At 41.1% G+C, this 21,500-nt stretch overlaps 1 protein-coding gene across 25 annotated transcripts in view; it reads left to right on the top strand.

Moving 5' to 3' along the window:
• DST (dystonin) overlaps positions 1-21,500 on the top strand; it is a 499,064-nt gene that overhangs the window by 99,357 nt on the left and 378,207 nt on the right. For 15 of the 25 annotated variants that reach the window (XM_055263445.2, XM_063632850.1, XM_055263432.2 and 12 more), the window contains exon 4: positions 7,839-8,046. In XM_055263445.2, coding sequence (XP_055119420.2) covers positions 7,839-8,046 — 208 coding nt within the window. Of the gene's footprint in view, positions 1-7,014; positions 7,656-7,838; positions 8,047-15,968; positions 16,627-21,500 lie in introns of those variants that run through there. The other 10 variants (XM_055263449.2, XM_055263448.2, XM_055263447.2 and 7 more) reach the window with 3 other exon arrangements.

The raw sequence follows: 21,500 nt of genomic DNA, 5'->3' as shown, positions 1-21,500 counted from the left end.
CAAAAAAAAGATAACTGAAATTTTTTGACAGTTTTTTTTTTTTACAGTTTTTAGAAAAATTTTGTATTTTGATACTTTGCATAGTTCTTATTTTATTTGTAATCTGTTTGGGGAGATTTATGGAGGTGTGGGAACACATAGGGCCAAAGAGTCTTTGAGTGGAAAGAGACCACAGAGTAAGTGAAGGCTTGGTCCCTTGGAATAGGAGAGTGCTCAATATACACCAAGCAGTCTGGGAGTACTGTAGTTGTACATTTTGAATGGTTTTTCTTCGTTGTGAACTGATACCTGTCATTTCCATGCTTTGGGCCTAGTACTGAACCCAGAACAAGTCTAGTCTTTTTGGGATCCCCAAATATATGGTAATCTTTAGGGCTGTGACTATATGTTCCCCTAGTGCCAAGGACCACATTTTAGGGCACTTAGTACCATGTGGTCAAGAGCATGGGCTTTCGTGTCAAAAGGACCTATATGGAAATCCTGGTTGCACCTTGTACTGACAGAATGACCGTGGACAAGTTACTTAATATCCCTAAACATCCTTTTTCTTATTGGATTTCAGTGAGTATTAAATAAGATAGTCAGTGAAAATGCTTAAATTATAATCACCCAATAAATGAGGCATCTGGATGGAATATACTAAACTGAAAGAAAGGAAGAAGTCTTGCAGAATGTCTTAGTGCTGAGCCTTGATTGTCTAGGATTCAAAGTGATATCCCTATTGGGAACTGAAATTAATATGTCGAAGAGATATCTGCACTCCCATAGTCATTGCAGCATTATTCATGATAGTCAAGATACGGAATCAACCTTAGTGTTCATTAGCAGTTGAATGAAGAAAATGTGGCATATATACACAATGGAATACTATTCAGTCTTAAAAACAGAAGGAAACAAATGTTTGATACTTACCTTGTATACCTGTGAGAGAGGCCACACAGTTAGAGGAAAATGACGTTGAAAATTGTCTCGCTCCTCTGTCCCATCAGCAAGCTCGGTTTCCTTAGAAATACAGTACTAAGTAACACTAGCAAGTGTACAATCATTGTACCCTAGAAAGAGTTTGTGTTCTAAATTCCAGTGTTCTTTCATAGGCTGATGAACTGGGCTTCTCTACCTAGAAAGAAACCTTTGACTTCCTTAACTGCCTGAAACTGCTTCCCTCGAGTCAGAACTTAGCAGTAACCTTCCTGCTTCCTCTCCCTCTGATCCCCCTTCCTCTCACCTCCACCTAGGCTCTTCTGCCTCTTAGAGTTAAGGGTTCCTGCATATCTCCCCTAACAGAAGAGAGTGAGAGCCAGCTAATGGCCTCACCACTAGACCCCCTCTTCCGCACTTACTACCTAAAGGTGGTTTCCAGGTAAGACTTAACTGAGAGCTATTTATCTGATAAAAGATTTCATACCTTAATTGTTCAACAAGTTTTGAAAATTATTAACTAAAGCAAGCACAAGGTACCCCAAATTTACCATATCTCATTTTTTCTTCAAGGAGTTAAGCACGTTTTCCTTAACTGTTTTCTTCTACATCTATTTATTTGTGGTAGAGCTGGTTTTCCTTGGGATCTCTAAAATCAGATAATGTGCTCTTGCTTCTAAACTTATTTCTAAATAAAAAACTAGTCATATAAGGATAGTCTTGGGCCATACCATATATTTCGATACAACATTACAACATCAAGGAAGTTAATATTTATACCTACCTACCTAAGGGAATTTTAAAGAAAATTGTATCTTTGATTTTCCTAATTTTGGAGAAAAATTTTCTGTTTCTGTTTATATAAAATATCAAAATTATGTGATGCTGAACCTATCTTGTGTTCACTGTATTGTACATTATTAATAAATGAATAGCAGAGGAATTTCTTTTATATTTTTCTGTCTAAAATTATGCTTAGGACTAAGGCCAGCAGGTCATCTTTCTTTGGTGACTTCTTTACACAGGCCACTGCTTCTAGTGCTTCTCTAAGTGTTTATGAAGAAATGTTACGAGAAATTTCTTAGATCAAAACTATCACTTTGTCCTTGCAACCTGTACATGTTGATCTTGTGAGCACAGGAATAAACTAAGCAACACTTAAACACACCGCAAAAGACCTTGCTATGGGCTGTGTGCAATGGCTCATGCTTGTTATCCCAGTACTTTGAGAGGCCAAGGCAGAAAGATGGCTTGAGGCCAGGAGTTTGAGAGCAGCCTGGTCAACATAGTGAGACCCCATCTCTATAAAAATGTTAAAAAATAAAATTAGCCTGGTGTGGTAGCATGTGCCTGTAGACCCAGCTACTCAAGAGGTTGAGGTGGGAGGATCTCTTGAGCCCAGGAGTTCGAGGCTGCAGTGAGCTATGATCATGTCTCTGCACTCCAGCCTGGGCAATGGAGCAAGACCTTGTCTCTTAAAAAAAAAAAAGACCTTGCTATTTCCCCTCAATTCTTCATTTTGAAAATATTCAGATTTATAGAAAAGTTGAAAGAATAGACCAATGAATACTTATTGTTAGCCTATTATCACATTTAATACTTTTCCTTGTTTTTATTGAAACAATAAAAATAAGTGCAGACATCTTGGGTTTCCTCAGCCTGCATCTTCTATGGATAAGGACACTTTCCTGCATAACCACAATACTATTATTGCACCTTAGAAAACAAACAATAATTTCCTAATATTGTCTAATAAACAACCCATGTTCCATGTTCAGATTTCCCCAATTGCCCCAAAATGTCTTTTTAGCTTTTAAAAAAGAATCAACCCAGAATCCAACCTAGGTTCATGAATTGGTTGTGTCTCTTTTGTCCTTTTAAATCTAGAACAATTCCTCCCTTTTGGGTGTGTATGTTTCATGTCACTGACCTTTTTGAAGGATCTAGGACAGTTGTCTTGTAGAATGCTTCACAATCAGGATTTGTCTGTTTCCTTGTGTGCTTTCAATTTTTTGGGGTTTTTTTTGGTGAATATTTTGAAATGCACATACAGAAATGTGCTTAAGTTATAAATATGTGGGTATGTGGGTTTGTGAAAGTTTACTTTTCAGCCTCTGGGATTTTAAACTTTTGGCTACTTTGCAAACCCTTGTCTCTGTACTTCTTTCTCCATTGCCTGTAGAGAATGCCTATTGCCAAGACAATTTCCTGGCACTTTCCTATAGATCAGGGTGGTAAGGCTGGGCGGCATCCAATTTAGGCAGTTCCATTGTACTTATCTCAGATCCCCCACCGGGGTTTCAGTTAAAGAAGTTATTGTTCAGTTCCCCTTCTAAAAATGTTGCATTATGTAATTATCCTGCCTTTAGGAGATTTGGGTTGTCTTTATACCATGTGAATGAATTGGCTATCAGGAAATTCATTTTAAAGCTTTTGGTGATCTAATTCAATTGTTAAAACTGCTTTAATAACTAGGTTGTAGAAGACACAATATAGCAGGTCCTTGAATAATGTTGTTTTGTTCAATGTCTTTTTGTTATAATGTTGATGAGAAAAAAAAATGAATTCCTGGCTGGGGCCACTGTCAGTGGAGTTCACACTTTCTCCCCATGCCAGTGTGGGTTTTCTCTGGATGCTGCAGTTTGCTCCCACATTCCAAGGAAGTGCACGTGAGGTTAATTGGTCCCATTCTGAGTGACTGTGGGCATAGATTATGAGTGCACCCTGCCATGGGATGCTGTCCTGTCCAGGTGTGGTTCCTGCCTTGTGCCTTGAGCTGCTGGGATGGGTTCTGGCCACCCTTGATCCTGAACTGTAATAAGCAGGTTGGAAAAGGAATGCATGAATAAATGCAAATTATTAGAAAATAAAAATTTGTAAGGTCTACAATAATCCTACAAATGCATGACAATAAACAATGTGGTATGAAAGTGCTCACGGGGTCTGCCATATTTGTGATTAGCTCTGAACTGCATGGCGGTAGGAGGTACTCCTTATATTTTCACTTTGCAAACATTTATTCCTTGATTTAACCCCCCACCCCGATGACTGCCGTCATTTACTGATTCACCAAAAATTGGGTAAATAATTATCTTATTTGTTTTTATTAATCTTCTGTAAATGTATGTATAGCTCACATTTATTGCAGTGTTTAATATTAGAAGTGTTTTGGTCTTTATTTAGAAGTTTGGTGATATTTTTATGCCCAGAAATATTATTTGCTGTAGGAACTTAACTCTCATTTATATTAATTAGTCTATGTAAAATTGGTTTTATTATATGTCCTTTGACTTAAAGCAGCAGTTTCCAAGAACCTATTGATGATTTTAAGAGAGGATTTACTGTACAGGGTTTTTGGCTTGTAACTATCTAGTGCTTTTTTGTTTGCCGAGATTCAGTATCAGTCCAGAAGTGGCTCATGGTCATTTATGAAAAAGGCCAACTGTTAAAAAGTATTATGACGTAGGCCAGCTTTATTTTCACTACCCTAATTACTCTGGCCCCTTGTTGGTATGGTTACTCCACAGCTCTTTCGTGTATCTCTTGTTTTCAGCATACATGCCAAATGCGAATGACAAATGATGGTGTGAATTGGGGTCTTAACCTGGGGTCAGTGGGTCAGTTAATCCCATAAAATGATATGCAAAGTTTGCGTGTATTTACTCTTGTACTTTATTCTGGAAAGAGGTTTTCATAGATTTCATTAACTTTTCAGGGGTGCCCATGAGCCCAGAAATGTTAAAAACACTGACTTAGTTACTTCTTCATAGAGTTGTCCATATTTTCTCTGACCCTTGACATAAAATCTTTTTACTTTTGGTAATCTTTTTATGTACTTGTATTGGATTAAAATATTATAAGGAATAAAATTAAATTCATTCAGAATCTTAGTCATCACCCAAAGATAATCGCTACTTACATATGGGTAACTATTACATGCACATGCACATGCACATATTTTAAGAAATCATTCTTTATGAATTATTTCTTCTTTACTAAATGTAGATCAATAACATTTTTGTTTAATTGCTATAGAGTAGACTATGGTATCCATAAAACTATATTTAAACAATCTCCTATTGATGGACATAGCTACTGTATTTGTACTTTAATAGGAATCAAACCTTAGGCAACAATAGCAGAATACTAGATAGGAACCTGGGGCTTTTGTTGATTACAGGAGCCCTCTTCCTTTGTCCTACCTTTCTAAGCCCCACATCAAAGGTTAGGCTCTGGCCTTTGGGTGAGAGAACATATTTGCTTTTCTTAAAACAAAAGGGAAGTGTAGTTCCGCATTCTTCTCTAGCCCCCAAGATAGTAACATGATTTGGCAAGTCATTTCAAATCAGTAAAGAATATAATAGGTTTTCTTTAGGATCAATCCACTTTAAAGCAGCTCCATTTAAATCTGTTCCCAATTTTCAGGGTTCAAATGGGCCTACATTTATATAGTTTACCTTATATTTTTAAAAAGTATTCATGAAAATTTTTGTGGGAAAAAATCCAATACTTTAATTGTTAAAACACTTGGATCATGTAGCCTGGGAGAGACTTTACCACATATAAATATGTATGATTTCCCTCAGTTTGTGTGTGTGTGTGGGGTCCATATTTTCCTATGATATATTGTTGAAAGAAGTGTTGTTGATTGTCTTTTCCTCTTTTTCTGTCTTATCTGTTTACCAATGACACTACCAGATTAGAGGCTGCACCATTCAACACCCATGGGTCCAGGGGTGGTAACTGTTCTCATCTGGCTATGAGTGATTAATGGTGTTTATGTCATGGCATAAATCACATTTCGTTGTTCAATCAGCTGAGACTCAGTCCATTAAAAAAATTTACTCTACAAAAATCAATAACCAGTGGTTTTTGGAAAGGAGCAGTTCTTTAATAGTTATTCTCCAAGTCTGTCTGTAAAGATAAATAATCAAATTACTGTACTCACTAAAATAGTACAGGTAACAAGAATAAAAATGACCTTAAGTAAGATAAAGGATGACCTTAAGTAAGGACAGATAGGAAGCCATTTTTAGGAAGATAGAAAGCAGCCAAAGAAACCCAATACCCTCTTAAAAGTCTTTAAGAATGTCACCCTTTTATACAGAGCCAGCCAAAAGCAAAATCTCAGAAAGCTCAAGATGGATTTTCAGAAAAGCATGGAAAATAAACTGGGTTGATAATAGCATGCTGTGACTGACCTAATGCCACTCACAACTCCCTATGGATTGTAGCTACAATACAGAAAATCAATTTTATTTACTTTTTGCCTCAAGTTTGCCTAATACCTTATTGTCATTACAAAAATATAAAGACTCTAAATAAATAAATTAGCCAAGATGATGAAATTTTATGTAAAATAAAATGGAAGACAGCTTTTTTGGGGGGAAAGAATAGAGAGCTACATCTTACATACCTCACTTTGTGGGAAATATTACGTGAACTTCTAAAATAATGGGGTTTACACCTACTATGTGCCCACAAAAAAGAAAAATAAATAAAATAAAATAATGGTTTTGACCATGCATAGCCACAGGCCTAAACAGATTGAGATAAGGTTAGTAGTCCTGATGCAATGAGAGTTTATTTCACGTACCTTGGGTGAGTGTTTTGGGATGTGGCTCACACAGCCTGTTTGTGCTGCAGTTGCCACTGCTTTTGTGGGAAGCCCAGTGTTTTTGCTCAAATTGGAGCACGCCTCACTGATTTCTGCCTGTAACTTGCTTCTTAGGAATCCATGGCTGCAAGTTACATTTCAGGAATTCGAGTTATACCAGTTTTGCATCCTTACCATGAGTCTCAGCGAAGTCGAATTCTCAGTAGGAAAGTCAAGACTTCCTTTTGATGTGTCATTATGTTTATAATTTTGCAGCAGAGATAGTCAACATCCTTGTTTCATTAGTAAGCCAGTGGCTCTGTAAATAATCACAAACACAATCCAACAAAGAAGGAAGGAATAACATCTTGTGCCTTTTCCCTCTGTGGAAGATATAACACTTTTATGCAAGACATGACCTACAGATTTGCTCCAGCTAGATGAAGGGAGGACTAACTTTCAGGCAAAGTGCTTTGTAAAAGCATCCTGTTTCTCATTTCACTGTGTAATGACCAGGAGCTGAGAAGAGCTCTGTTTCCTGTCACTGCGCTGCATCATTCTCATTTACATTATTGGCAGCTGTTACTTTGCTGGAAGTTTAAATTATCTCGAGAACTCTAAACTGAGTTCAGATGTTTGTTTATTGGTGCTGCCATAGGCTTCTGAAAACAGTCTTTTGTGTTCTCCTAGTCTTAAGAAAAGGCTCTTCTCAGAATCAGCCCTTCCTCCCTCCTTGCTCTTTTCTGGGAACCTGCTTCAGTCTCATGAAGAAAATTAAATAAAGAGGACAGGGGCTTAAAACTGGTCAGAACGGAGTCTCCAGTGGTGAGGTGACTTGAAGCGGAAAGGAGTTGGGACTTAACATCCTGCATTTGTGCTTTGTTTTCGAAACTTCGCGTTAGTTGCATTAATGAATTAAGCAGCAGGCTAGTAATGGAAAATGTTTCTACTGTCCTGGTGGGGGAGCCAGATACTATAGATTTGTAACAGGAAGGCTGTTGATACTGGCTTCATTGTTGGGCCAGTCATTTGTGAGCTGGTGGCCGGACCACAGGCCACACACTTCTTCCGTGCAAATCTTCATGTATTGGAACTGCCTGTGTATTGTTTTTACGATTGGAGACTTGGCTAAGAAAAGATGGTGAGCCCCGGGTTTCATTTTTTTGATTTCTGTATATTCCCTCAGCTCTGAGGATGGTGCAGGATATGCCAGACCCAGTTTGGGGGCAGGGAGGGCGGTGGTGGTCAGTCGGGGGGATGTTTAAATCGATGAGCATATGTGAGTATTTTGCTGTTAATGCTTTTTCTGTGTCATTCTCTGTAGAGTTCCGGGAACGCGTCCTATCGCTGCTCTATGTCTTCCTCTGCGGATTTTTCTGATGAGGATGATTTCAGCCAGAAATCTGGCTCCGCATCCCCAGCTCCGGGAGACACCTTACCCTGGAATTTGCCTAAACATGAGAGATCGAAAAGAAAGATTCAAGGGGGCTCAGTGCTGGACCCTGCTGAGAGGGCAGTGCTTCGGATAGCAGGTAAGAGCATCTGGGGAAGGGGATGGAGTGGGGGAAGAGAGTTGCGGAAATTCGCCCATCTACCTCCTGGGGGGCCATAGCGGGAGCTGATGCACTAGGCAGGAATCTGTGCTCAAGGTGGGGAAGGATGATGACCATGTTTACTTTATGCCTTGTTTTGCCGATAGAGCCATTTGCCCTGCCTGCTGGTGACTAAGCTGTTTGGCCCTGCCTTCTGGTTGGATGAATCGATTCCTTTGAAATGCAAGGAAATATTTACAGACATTTGCACTAAACTTTCCTATTTACTGCATTAGTTACCATAACATTCTGAAAGTATTAGCTCCAGTGATTGCTAGTATATTTGCGGGAAGCTGGAAGCGAGCAGCCTTTATTTTCATTTTTGCCCAGGGGCACTGAGCTACGCAGATTGAGAAGATTCACGGTTTTTGGTACCCAAGATTGCAAAGCATATTCCAGCAACTTGCATATTGTTTTTCTTTAAATGTAGCATCTCTGTCTGCATCATCGTATCCATAGCAGCTTTCTGTCCTTAGTGCTTTTGAGGGTTTGGCCATCACGCCTTCCTGATTAATTAATACATGAGACGTGCCAGTGTTTCTGTTCTGTGTTACCCGGTGTTCCCTTGCATTGGCCCTAAAAGCTGAACCAGAAGTGATGGCTTGTTTTACCCAGCTGAAAGCTGAGAACACTGTGGAAATCAGCCTTCCAACCCCTGCGTGGTTTGTGTGTATGTGTCCTGTGCATGAGAGGTGCTTCCAGGGGTGTTGTTCCTTTCTTCCCTCAATAGTTTTTTCTTTTTTTTCCTTCTTGGAAATGGTAACAGGGCAGGATGGAATGTGTCCTTGGGGACTTTCTTGCAAAGGCAGAAGGCCAGTTGTTCTTTAAGTTTGTTTCTGCATTCAGTGGTTCAGGCTTCCTTTCCTTCCCTCTCTTCCACTCTTAACTCTGGGGGTCCCTTTCCACAGGTTTTTTTTTTTTTTTGCCTCCTATACTATATTGCAAAGGTGGTACTTTCTCTTCCTCCAAGGGGGCTGGAGGGGACCAGCCATCAAGGCAGCTGAGAACCCCCTTTTTGTCCCCCCAGTGGGATTTTCTGATTACGGGAAAAACAAACAGTGCCTAGCCAGCCATTCTCTAGTCAGGGTTTCTGGGGCAACAGCCTTGAGCTTCTTCTGGCTTCCGCTGTGAGATGCTGGCTGGTCTCACCCAGGCCTTTGAAGAGCAAGGGGTGGAGTGAGAAAGGGGAGGTGGAGGGAGGATGGAGACTGAGAGTGAGCAGGGGTAGACTTGGAGAGTCAAGGCAGACCAGAAAATGTTTAGTCACTGAGGCCTGCCTGCTTGCCCTTTTGAGAACTTTCCCGCAGGTCTGAGGCTCCAGCGAAACGAATGCCTGTACAGATGACACTGCCCATACCAGATGTTTGACTCAGCAGAAAGGGAAGATAGATGAAAGGAGAGTGTGAGTGAGAAGTTACTGGGGGCTGATGGCCCACTTAGGGTATCAAAATGGGATGCCTGTTCTATGTATTTTTTGGAAGGTAGAAAGTGCTTCTGGGCTGAGAGTTTTGATGGTAGTGGCAGAGATGGATATTTTGCTTTCAGTAATGAGGGAGGGAGTTATGACAGAAGGACAGGGCAGGTGTTTGTTAGGGGGAATGAAATTATATAAATTGGGAAAAACTCTACTGGGCAGGAAGTCATGAAAAATTGGTAGTACTAACCATCATTGTACACTGCAGGTGGGGAAGACATTGAAGAACTCTATGTTCTAATGGGATGCAGGGTACATGAAGGTGCTGATGCTATTAGTAGACTGTGGAGTCATTGATGCAGGGTCCATTGCTTCTTAATTGTAAAATGTTCACTGAGTTTGTAGGGATAGCTGTGAAGTTGGTGGCAGGTGATGCACTGGGGATCTCAAAATTCCATTCTTTAAAACTTACAGGCCAGGCGTGGTGGCTCATGCCTGTAATCCCAGCACTTTAGGAGGCCCCGGTGGGCGGATCATGAGGTCAAGAGATCGAGACCATCCTGGCCAATATGGTGAAACCCCATCTCTACTAAAAATACAAAAATTAGCTGGGCACGGTGGCATGTGCCTGTAGTCCCAGCTACTCTGGAGGCTGAGGCAGGAGAATTGCTTGAACCCAGGAGGCAGAGGTTGCAGTGAGCTGAGATCTTGCCACTGCACTCCAGCCTGGTGGCAGAGCAAGACCCTGTCTCAAAAAAAAAAAAAAAAAAAAAAATTACATGAATTCTTCAAAAGCAGAAAAAAATAAAATGAAACAACAAACAGCAGGGAAGCATATGATTTAATTTAATTAATTTATTTATTTTGAGACAGATTCTCTCTGTCACCCAGACTGGAGTGCAGTGGCATAACCTCGGCTCACTGCAACCTCTGCCTCATGGGTTCAAGTGTTTCTCCTGCCTCAGCCTCCCAAGTAGCTGGGACCATATGCATGCACCACCATGCCCAGCTAATTTTTTTTTTGTATTTTTAGTAGAGATGGGGTTTCACCATGTTGGCCAGGCTGGTCTTGAACTCCTGACCTCAAGTGATCCACCCACCTCAGCCTCCCAAAGTGCTAGGATTACAGGCGTGAGCCACCACACCTGGCCTATGATTGTATTTTAAATAAATATTGGTAAATTAGCTTTTTGCTAGACAAGTCATAAACAATAATCATACATGGAGGATAGACTTGGGAGGTCAGTCCACAAATATCTGTTTAACTTATAATGTGGCTAAATTATGAAATTTAGATATATTATGTGTTAAACTGGCCACTGATCACCCAGTGTGAGGATGAGAGTACAGGTTATCTAATGGAACTTGGTGCTGTGGATACTATGAAAACATACAATTGAAATTTCAACTTCTAATTTTGTTATATCTTTGCATACTCTTCCTGAAACTTACCCCCTCCCTGAAATTCACCCTTTTTAGGAAATGAGGTGAAGTTCAGAAATGGTGTGAGGATGTCTATAGTGGTCATTACTTAGTAATAAAAGAGCTGAGAGTTTAGTATTTTTATTTGTTTTTAAGGTCCTAAAAATAGGATTGTGAAAATGTCTATTGAGTCAAAAAGACTATGTGGTCTGGGGGATACCTTAATTCACCCACATTTAGCAACTACTTATTGAGCCCCTGCAATAAAATGAAGATTAGCACACAGTTCTGCCTTTAAAAAGTCATAGTTTCAAGAGAGATTGGTGAATGGATACAAACTTACAGTTAAAAGAAATGAGTCCTAATATTCCATAGCAGAGTAGGATATCTATAGTTAGCAATAATATATTGTATATTTCAAAATAGCTAGAAGGAAGGACTTGAAATATTACCAATACATAGAAATGATAAATGCTTAAGGTGATGGATACCTGAGATACTCTGACTTGATCGTTACACGTTCTATGCATGTAAAAAATACTTGCAGTATGGTACCCTCATTAATATATAAAATATCATGTATCAGTAAAATAAAAAAGAATAAGCTGGAAAAGAAAGGTCATAGTCTAATACGATAAATGGATGTGTTGTTAAATAGTTACAACGTGGTAATTATTAGTTGTTACAGGGATTAGTTGTGATGGCTATAAGCACCTAAAATTAAAAGAACCCAGAGGAGAGTGTAATTAACTTGTGGGGAGAAGGGAGGCATGGGAGGTTCCTGAAAGGTTTCTGAGAGGAAGTGCCACTTGAACTGAGATTTAAAGAGCTTGATGGAATTAGGGTGAAAGGGAAGCCCACTTTAGAGGGATGGAACTACAAGAACAAAGGTAGGGTGATGGGTTTAAATGGGAACTGCAAGTAATGTGTGTTGCTAAGTGTGGGATTTGGAAGGGAAAGGCAGAAACTGTAAAGATGTTTGTGTACAATCCTGAGGCAACTGGACTATTTATGTTGTAAGTGCTAGGGAACCACTGAAAGATTTTTAAGCAATGGAGTGGCATAATCAGGTTTATGGTTTGGAAAGTCATATTAGTGATGGTGTCACATGTCTAACACTTCTTATTATTTATTTATTTAAAAATTTATTTATGGCCGGGCGCGGTGGCTCATGCTTGTAATCCCAGCACTTTGGGAGGCCGAGGCGGGCGGATCACGAGGTCAGGAGATCGAGATCACGGTGAAACCCCGTCTCTACTAAAAATACAAAAAAAAAAAAAAATTAGCCGGGCGTGGTGGCGGGCGCCTGTAGTCCCAGCTACTCGGAGAGGCTGAGGCAGGAGAATGGCGTGAACCCGGGAGGCGGAGCTTGCAGTGAGCCGAGATTGCGCCACTGCACTCCAGCCTGGGCAACAGAGCGAGACTCCGTCTCAAAAAAAAAAAAAAAAAAATTTATTTATGAGTTGAGGGTTTGTTCTGTTGCCCAGGGTGGAGTGCACTAACACGATCACAGCTCACTGCCACCTCTAAGTGCTGGACTCAAGGGATCCTCCCACTTCAGCCTCCCAAGTAGCTAGGACTACAGGTGTGTACCACCATGCTTGGCTTATTAAAATTTTTTTTTTATAGAGATGGGTTCTCATTGTGTTGCCCAGGCTGGACTCGAACTCCTGGGCTCAAGTGATCTTTTCCACCTGGGCCTCCCAAAGTGCTGGGATTATAGGAGTGAGCCACGGGGCCTGGCCAACTTCACTTTTTTTTTTTTTTTTTTTTTCGAGACAGGGTGTTCTTCTGTTTCTCAAGCTGGATTGCAGTGGTGTGATCTCAGCTCACTGCAACCTCTACCTCCCGGGCTCAAGCGATCCTCCCACCATAGCCTCCCAGGTAGCTGGGACTAAAGGTGTGTGCCACCAATTCCTGGGTAATTTTTGTATTTTTGTAGAGACAGGCTTCCACCATGTTGTGCAGGCTAGTCTCGAACTCCTGGGCTCAAGCAATCTGCCCACCTTGGCCTCCCAAAGTACTAGTATTACAGGCGTGAGCCACTGTGCCTGGCCCAACTTCACATTTTTAGTTTTTAGTGCTTTTGTATGTGTTGTGGTTTCATCATATTAAAATCTGAGACTATAGTATGTTTACTTCTTATCTCCTAGGGTCAATGTGAGCGTAAAACAATGAAATATAAGGAAAGGGGCTTTTAAACACCCATTGTATAAATGCTTTTTACATATAAGCAATACAGATCTGCTGTTGTTAGCTACAGGATATTGTAAGTTGGGTTTTTCAGTGATAAACTACCTATAAAGTTACATGGTTTGTCAGTGATAATGCTATTTTAAGAAAAGGGTTTTTGTCCTATCCAAATTCTTTGAAGTTGGAATTGAAGGATCAAAGGCGAATTAGACTTTGAACTCAGGCAGACTTGAGTTTTAATTACTTCTCTGTCCATGACTAGTTGTGTTTACTTGGATAATTTACCAAACTTAGCCTCAGTTTCTTTATCAAAGGGTCATGGTTGTGGTGATTAAACATAATAGTGAATGCAAACAATTCTGCTGACTCCTTGGCACATCAAATGCTCTATAAATGATAGTTTACCCATGGCTACATGTTCTTCTAAACACTTAATCTGGTATCCTATTTAGACCTCCCAAGAACTCCATGAAGTACGTACTATGATTTTCTTCATTTTCAGTTCAGAATCTGCTGAGAAAGGAAGAGAAACTTTGCCAAGGTCCTAGTGTCAAGAAGCAGTAGAGCTAGGATCTGAATTCAGGCAGTCTTTACTCCAAAGTCCAAGCTATTTACTGCTATGCCTTTGCCTCTTCTCTATGGAATACACTATTATTATTAGCATATTGACCCAGTGTTACCCTTCCAAGAATGCATGGGGTAAAGGCTGTTTTTAAAAAAATCCCAAATGCTGCTTCTGCTCATTTTGACTGGTTCCTTAAATGGATGATTAAAATTATTAAGTGTGTGCTGACTATATTCATAAAATTGGGTGCTACTGGGTGTCAGTCTCTGATGAAGGCTCAGACGTGCCTTCAGTGACCTTACTCATTGTAAAGGAGACATTTTTGAGAGACCTATGTCTATACATGTGTGTTCTGTAAATGAATGACTCTCAGGGACTTAATTGCTAACCCTTTTATTTCAAGAAGGTGTCCCCTGTGATGCCTGGTTGTTACTTCATGAACTAATGTGCACACAAATGCATATCGAGCTGTAAGAAAACTCTAGTAACCTTAAGGACTTACTGGGACAATGGTTCAAACTCAGATTATAAACCAGTGGTCAGGATAGAAAAAAGAGATGTGGTCTTGCTTTGTTTGGAGGAACAAAAGGAGGCCAATTGCTGAGGAGGAGTGCTCCAGTTCTATCTCAGGTCAGTTTTTTTTTCCACGAGTACACGATTTTTTCTTTCAAGAGGAACTCATCCCTATGTAAGCATTAATGGAAAGTGGTCCATAGTTCACAACACCCAATGCTAACAAAGAAATAAAAAATCACGGAGGGCAAAACATTAGTATATGTGAAAGGAGGAAATAGGGAAGGAAGATTTAGACAAGAGGTGAAGTTGACATAGATCAGACCGTCAACAATCAGCTGATTTATCTAATAATAGTAGTAGCAATGAGGTATCATCCTGTCACTGTACTCCAGCCTAGATGACAGAGTGAGACCCTACCTCCTAAATAAAGTAGTAGATGCAGCAGCTAATCCTTATATAACACCAGAGATTATTCTAAACTTCATTTACTATACAACTTTATGAGTTAGGCACTATTATCGCTGTTTTACTCATGAAGAGAGGCTCAGAGAGGATAAGTAACTTGCCCATGTGACACAGTAAGGAGTGAAGATTCTATCTACAGCAGCCTGACTTCACTGTTTTTTTTTTTTTTTGAGATGGAGTCTTGCTCTGTCGCCCAGGCTGGAATACAGTGGCGTGATCTTGGCTCACTGCATCCTCCACCTCCCGGGTTCAAGCAGTTCTCTGCCTCAACCTCCCGAGTAGCTGGGATTACAGGTACCCACCACCACGCCTGGCTAAATTTTGTATTTTTAGTAGAGATGGGATTTCACCATCTTGGCCAGGCTGGTCTTGAACTCCTGACATCGTGATCCACCTGCCTAAGCCTCCCAAAGTGCTGGGATTACAGGCGTGAGACACCACGCCCGGCCATTCATTACGCTTAAACACATGCATTTACATGCCTGGGTATCAGTTGGTTCTTCCAATTGACCCTTAAACTCATCCACTTTAGTATATAATACACATATATCTAATTTAAGGGAACTGTATCCATTTTACTCAGTTTAATGGATACTAGTACTATGTAGAATGAATAATAAGGAGAGAGCAGGAGGGAGGTGATAAATATGGGGCTGTTGTGAACCAATAGGCCCGCCGCGGAGCCCAGCAGCAGATGCGCCTGCGGGCTCTGGGGGGCAGAAGGGAGGGACCGCAGGCTGGTCCTCGGCAGCCTCGCGGCGGCCGGGCCCTCAGGCGCAGGCGCGGCCCGGCTGTCAGGCGCTGATGCGCGGGGCCACCTGCAGAGGCCTCCTCACCCGGTCCCCGGGATGTCCCCTAGACGCGGACCCCCGTGCCCTCCTTGCCCTGTGCTGTCACAGAGTGACCTGAATCCTCCCACGCCAAAAAGATGGGTGGAAGAAAGTATTTCCAACCCTTCCCCCGATCATCCCTTACCCAGGGAGAGCCGCTGGCCCCTCAGCAGGGGGCTGCGCACGGCGGTGGAGCGATCTGCGGCTTTGTTTCTCAGGCACCTGTTGTGGATCCCAAATAGAAACGTCGCCCTTGGGGATCCGGGACCGGGCAGCCAGTGTCCGGGGGTGGGCGTGCTTGGCCGCACGGTCCACCCGGGTGGGCGGGCCTGGGGAGGGGGCCCGGGGCGCGTGGCTCTGCCTGGGAGGGAGGGGCCGAGCGGCGCCGGGGCCGGAGCTGAGCCAGCCCGGGCGCTGACCGCCGCGCTCGCCCCCTCCCTTCCGCCCTCCGCCCTCCACCCTTCTCCCTCCCTCTCTCCCCGGCGCGGGCGAGTGTCTGCAGCGCGGCGGCCAGGAAATGCCGCAGATGCGCCGCGCAGCATCCCCGGTGGAGGCAGCGCGCCGGTCCTCCCGCACCGCCGCCGCGGCCTCGGCCCTGCCCGGAGCACGCGCCCCGTGCAGGGCCAGCAGAGCGGTCAGCGCGGCCGCAGAGGGTCCGGGCGCCCGCCGGCCCCCGCCCGCCCTCGCCGCACTCCCGGCTTCTCCGCTTGGCGTGGCGCTGCTCGTCGCCGCCCCTGGGCTCGCCGAGATTTGCCGCTGCTGAAACCCGAGAGGGACTCGGGCTCCCGGAGCGGGGCGGCCCACCATCGGCCTGCCCGGAGGCCTGGGCGTTTCCTTTGCCGGCCCCGGCGCCCGCAGCCCCTTGCGCCCCCGCTCTGCGTCTTCGGCTTCCGTGCTGCTCCCCAGCGTGCTGCTCCTTCCTCTTTTCCAGTTCCCAAGGCTGTGTCTTGCTGACTGCGATACTGTCCGGGGGTTACGAGGGGGAGAGGGGAATTGGTCAGTCATCGCTTAGATAAAGTTCGGCATGGCGGGTTACCTCTCTCCTGCTGCTTACCTGTACGTGGAGGAGCAGGAGTACCTCCAGGCCTACGAGGATGTCCTGGAGAGGTACAAAGGTATGTGGTCCCTGCCCTGGGGCTGCGGAGCTTGGCTCGGATCAGAGAGGCAACCGCTGCCTTTCCTTAATCAGAGCCACCACTGCTTGGGCACGAGTAAACAGGTGTCTGGACCAGTCTTGGGAATGGACCAGGTCTTTTTGCATGGGATTTGGTACCCCCAGCGCAGGGAGGATGGTGGGGTGGGCGACAGTCCGGAGACGCCCTTAGATGAGCGGTAGAGAGGGGGGAAGGGGGTTTGGTTTCCAAGAAGCACATTGCGCTTTCTCTCCCTTGTGAAAGCTCTTAAGCACTGCGCGTAATCATAATTCTTCCTGGGGGGGTGGATACCGATTATTCTCTGTGGGATTCCTAACGCATTGCTGCTGCTGCTTGGCTAGGGTATTGGTTAGCCCTGTAAAAAAGGTTCAGCATCACTAGATCATTTTCCTTAAAATGATCTTACTTATTTGAAAATGTTTGTGACTATATACTTACTCTGATATATTGTAAAAATTATAGCATGATGGATAAAAGACTTTAGTGAGTTTGTTGTAAATTTAAATGTAAAGAGTATATTTTGAGATTTTTTTCTGCTCATCCTTTATGTTCAGGAAATTCTATGCCAATTTGATATTTATGTTTTAGTATAATGTTTACTTTGACTTCCTAGTTAAATATAATGACGAAATATAAATTGCAGCTGCCCATTTTTTAAGTGTTTTTGTCTCTGGAAATGTATTTTTAAGTGTGTATATACCATCTTTTTATTGTGGCTCCCAAAACACGCCGAACTCAAGAGCAGCTCACAGAGGTTTAACGTATTTATAGTGAATAGTGACCCATTTCATAGGTAGGATTCAGATGGTTTTATATCTTTTGAATATTTGCTTTGGGTTTGGTAACTGAAATGTCAGTAAATTTAGTGGTATTATATGGTTAACAATGCATGTAGTTTTCTATTAGTAGAAAGTAGAAATAAAAAAAATTGAACTAAACAATAAAATTCCAAATCCCAAAAAAGCCCAAATACACTCACAATTGTTCTCTCCCTTTGTAGAATATGTTTTATAACCGAAATTCTTGCAATCCATGTAGAATTTTGTAGACAGTACAATGAGAATTCCTTTGTGCCGAGACTCTTATTGTGTATAATACCGCCACAGAGCAAGTGCAGTGATATTTTAGGCTAAAGCACATTTGTGACATTTGTGTGTGTGTGTGTGTGGGGTAATATACTCATGTTTACCTCCATCACTCCATTTTAAAGTAAAGTTTCTAATTATTTGTTTCCAGAGCTTTAAAAAAGAGAAATATTGCAATATAGACCAACAAACCTTGTTGAAGAAATATATCTGTGCTCTATACAGTCAGAAACAAAAAAACCTGAAAGTTCTAAAGTAGATACATTTTACACTTTTGAAAAAAATTATAGCTGAATGAATTTTTATCACATGAAGTTTTACCTAAGTGACGCGTGGGTGATTTCAGGTGACTGAAAACAAGTGCTTATTTGACTTCGTCTAAAAGAAGCAGGCATTGTTTAAAAGCTTGTCTTTGCCTTTGGAAATAAAAGGAAATTAAAGATCTGAAGGCCAGTGTACAACAATCAGTATTGCCCTTAAACATACACATTTTCAAACATATTGTTCAGACGTCACTGAAAAAATGATGGGAGTTTTCCTCATTTTTACTTATGGTTTTTAAAATGCTTAGTTCATCAATTTGTACTTGGGCTTTATAGCTGTGCTATGTTTCATTTAGTCATGGAAAGGAAAGTAAGAGTATTGGGCAGTGTATTCCATGAAAAGCTGGAGACCTGGAAAACTCATTGTTTCCCGATGTGTTTTGAAGCCAGTTATGATTTCCCATCAGTATCCAGTATGATGACTTCACTACAGTGCTTATTATCCTGATGACTTGCTGTGGGGACTGATCTAATCAGAAAAGAATTGTAGGCTTTGAATAGGGAGTGTCAGTTCACTAAACGTTCAGAGTACGGTTGCTTACTTTCTGAAATCATGCATTGTTCAAAACATTTTATGTTATCACTTAAACTTAAAGAGAAGTCATTTCGATTTTTATTTCTGACAGAGTTCTTTGGTTACAGAATGAGTTTGCATTCATCTAGAATATTATCAGGTTGCCAAGTTATCATATGCCTCAGCTGTTGAGTAGTGTAAGTGGTGGAGTCAGCTGGAACCAATTCAAAATCTGCCTGTTGTCAGAAATGTAGAATTGTAATAATCTATAATGTTAGGAATTATGAGCATTAGATTTAGAAGTCGAGAGTTTTGTTAGGTCTAGTCGTCAGACAGCCTTGAGAGGACTTCAAATCAGACTAGAAAAACAAGAATAGTGAAGAGTGAACTCTAATTATTTATGGTGTAGTCAGTCTATTCTTGTATCTTGCTTTGGTCCATTACTTCTGGGCAAAAATAGGCAACTGTTTGCTGAATTAGAATAACACAGAAAGAGCTATTTGCTACAAAGAAGGGTGCAGTGTTCTGATTCATATTCGAGTCCCGTTACTTGTAAAATATATTCATGGAATATTCAGGGCCATCTGATTAAAAAAACATATTTCTTCAGCTGATACCAAACTTCGGCTGAATAAAGGCATTTATTTTTGTGTAAAACATAATTCTTTATTATTGTTTGTGCTAGAAATTGTCTACATCAGGGTGGCTTTCTTTTATATCTATAGTAAATTATCCAGTGTATATACCATGTAATACAAAACATTCTTAGTAGCTTAGCTTAAAAGGTACAGTACTATCTTATTTTTCTTCTAAAGTGTAAGGAAACTAACCCATATGCTGTTATTATAAATGATTAATTAGTTCTCATCTTATGAAATTCTGCGTTTTGAGTGTATCATTGGAATACTTGTTTTCCCAACACATTGTTACTTTGTATTATGATATTAAGTGAGAAAATGAGATAATGTGAATTCAATACATTTTATTCTATACTTTATAGATGTAATTTTAAAATATTACATTATTTTGGTCCACTAAAATGGTTATTTTTCTATTGATCTGGAAGTAAATCCGTTGTACCTAGACAACCGTAATGAAAGTGTTGCATTTATCATTCTCTGTGAAAGCCGAATGGAATGGTCGTTTTGGTTACTTATCTGTAATATTACTAACCCCACTCCACCCCATCACCCCCTGCAAACTGCTGTTTAGGCAATAGGCAAAGTTTTCTCTGTTTTTTACAAATACCTTGTATAATTGCTTTAGTTTCTTCTCTCATTAGGGCTATAAAATCTGCTTATGTGCATGGCGACAAAAGGAACGAAGACTACCATAATTTTCATTTTCAGTTTGGGTTTATTGCCTTTATTGATAGGTGATTAGTAAAAATTCTGTCATTTTACTCTGTAAATCGGCTCTGACACTCCCTTGAATTGAAAATTGGAGGATACAGGTTTCAGGGAATTTCTTTGCAGCGTGTAGTGATCTAGCTCAGTGGTTTTCATTTGGCTTCTAGGATTCTGCAAAAACTTGATTTCAAATTTCTTCTGCTCATGCTCTGTTCATAGGTTAATAGTTATATAATAAGTGAACTTTAACTGTGCTGCATCATGATAATATTATAGCTAGTTGTAATAGTGTAAGTCTGGGATTTTTGTTTTCTTTTAAAAGTGAAACAGGTTGAATTTGCTGAGTGTTGGTTAAGATTATGTTTGACTGTTTGTAACAGAAAACAAGTGATAGTGCTTAGCCAAATAGATGTTTTCTTTTTCTTAGGTACTGAGAAGTCCTAAATAGGCAAAACTGGGTTGTAGGGTACCCCCATTTGCCAGTAGGGACTCAGACTCCTCTATTTCTGTGTGGCTATTTATAGTGTATCTTGCAATCGTTTTGTGATCACAAGATGGCTGCTCCTCTTCCAGCCCTTGTGTCTCCATTCCAGGGGACAGCTGTTCCAGGGGCCATCTCTATCTGCAGGTAGACTAGGAAATGTAGATTTTTAAGCTGGCTTCATTTAGTGCCCTGAATAAAATTGAAGTTTTGTTTGTAAAGAATAAGGAAAGAATGGCAACTGGTTTTGCAATCAGCAGTGTCTGGCACATGGAGGGCAAAGTGTGCTAAAATTGGCAACTTAAAATTTGGATACATATTAACAATCATCACACAATATATTTGACTTCACTAAAGTTTGAAGAAAATCTGAGGGCTCCATGAGGTTTCTGAGTATTTTCAAAATGACACAATTGAATGTTTTATGTTACAGCATGGGTTTGAAAAGTCATTCTCACCAAATAATTAGGATTAAATTGTGTTTATTGCCTCACACAATAAGGAGTGTATATGAGTTCAGAAATGTGGGAAATTATTAGGTATTGTTAGTGAATTTAATTTTAAACTTCTACTGATGCTCTTTTCAGTTTCTTTTGTTCTTAGAGAGTTATCTCAACATTCATTTAGCCCAGAGACTTTAAAAAGAAGGCTTATGCTTTTTAAAACTTCTAGGTTTTGTTTGTTTGTTTGTTTTGTATTTGAACAATTTGGAGATACTTGTTTTCTGGCTCAATAACTGTTTTAGGTAATCAGTGTAAGGACAGGTGGTGAAAACAATTTATTGTCTTACTGCTATCTTGTAGTCTGACAAAGAAGTGCTTGTATTTCTGCCTTTGGGTCATATGTGCTTCAGGATCCTGACTCTGTGGGGAGCTGGAATATTTGACCAAAGCATCTTCATGCAACTGGAGATTATGAAAATATCTGAAGCTATAGAGGTGATAACAAGATGGAATATCTAGGCTGTCATGTTCATTTCTGTTTTAGTTCCACAACTGAGTATGAAAGTGCACAAGAACATGCCCAAATCATGTGACCTGGTGGACTAATTGGGAAGAGAAGATGATTTGTAGTTTCGAATGT

Source organism: Symphalangus syndactylus, chromosome 23, assembly GCF_028878055.3.
Source record: "Symphalangus syndactylus isolate Jambi chromosome 23, NHGRI_mSymSyn1-v2.1_pri, whole genome shotgun sequence".
NCBI lineage: Eukaryota > Metazoa > Chordata > Mammalia > Primates > Hylobatidae > Symphalangus > Symphalangus syndactylus.
The sequence above is the reverse complement of the archived record's forward strand: the minus strand, read 5'-3'. Positions and strand labels throughout refer to the sequence as shown.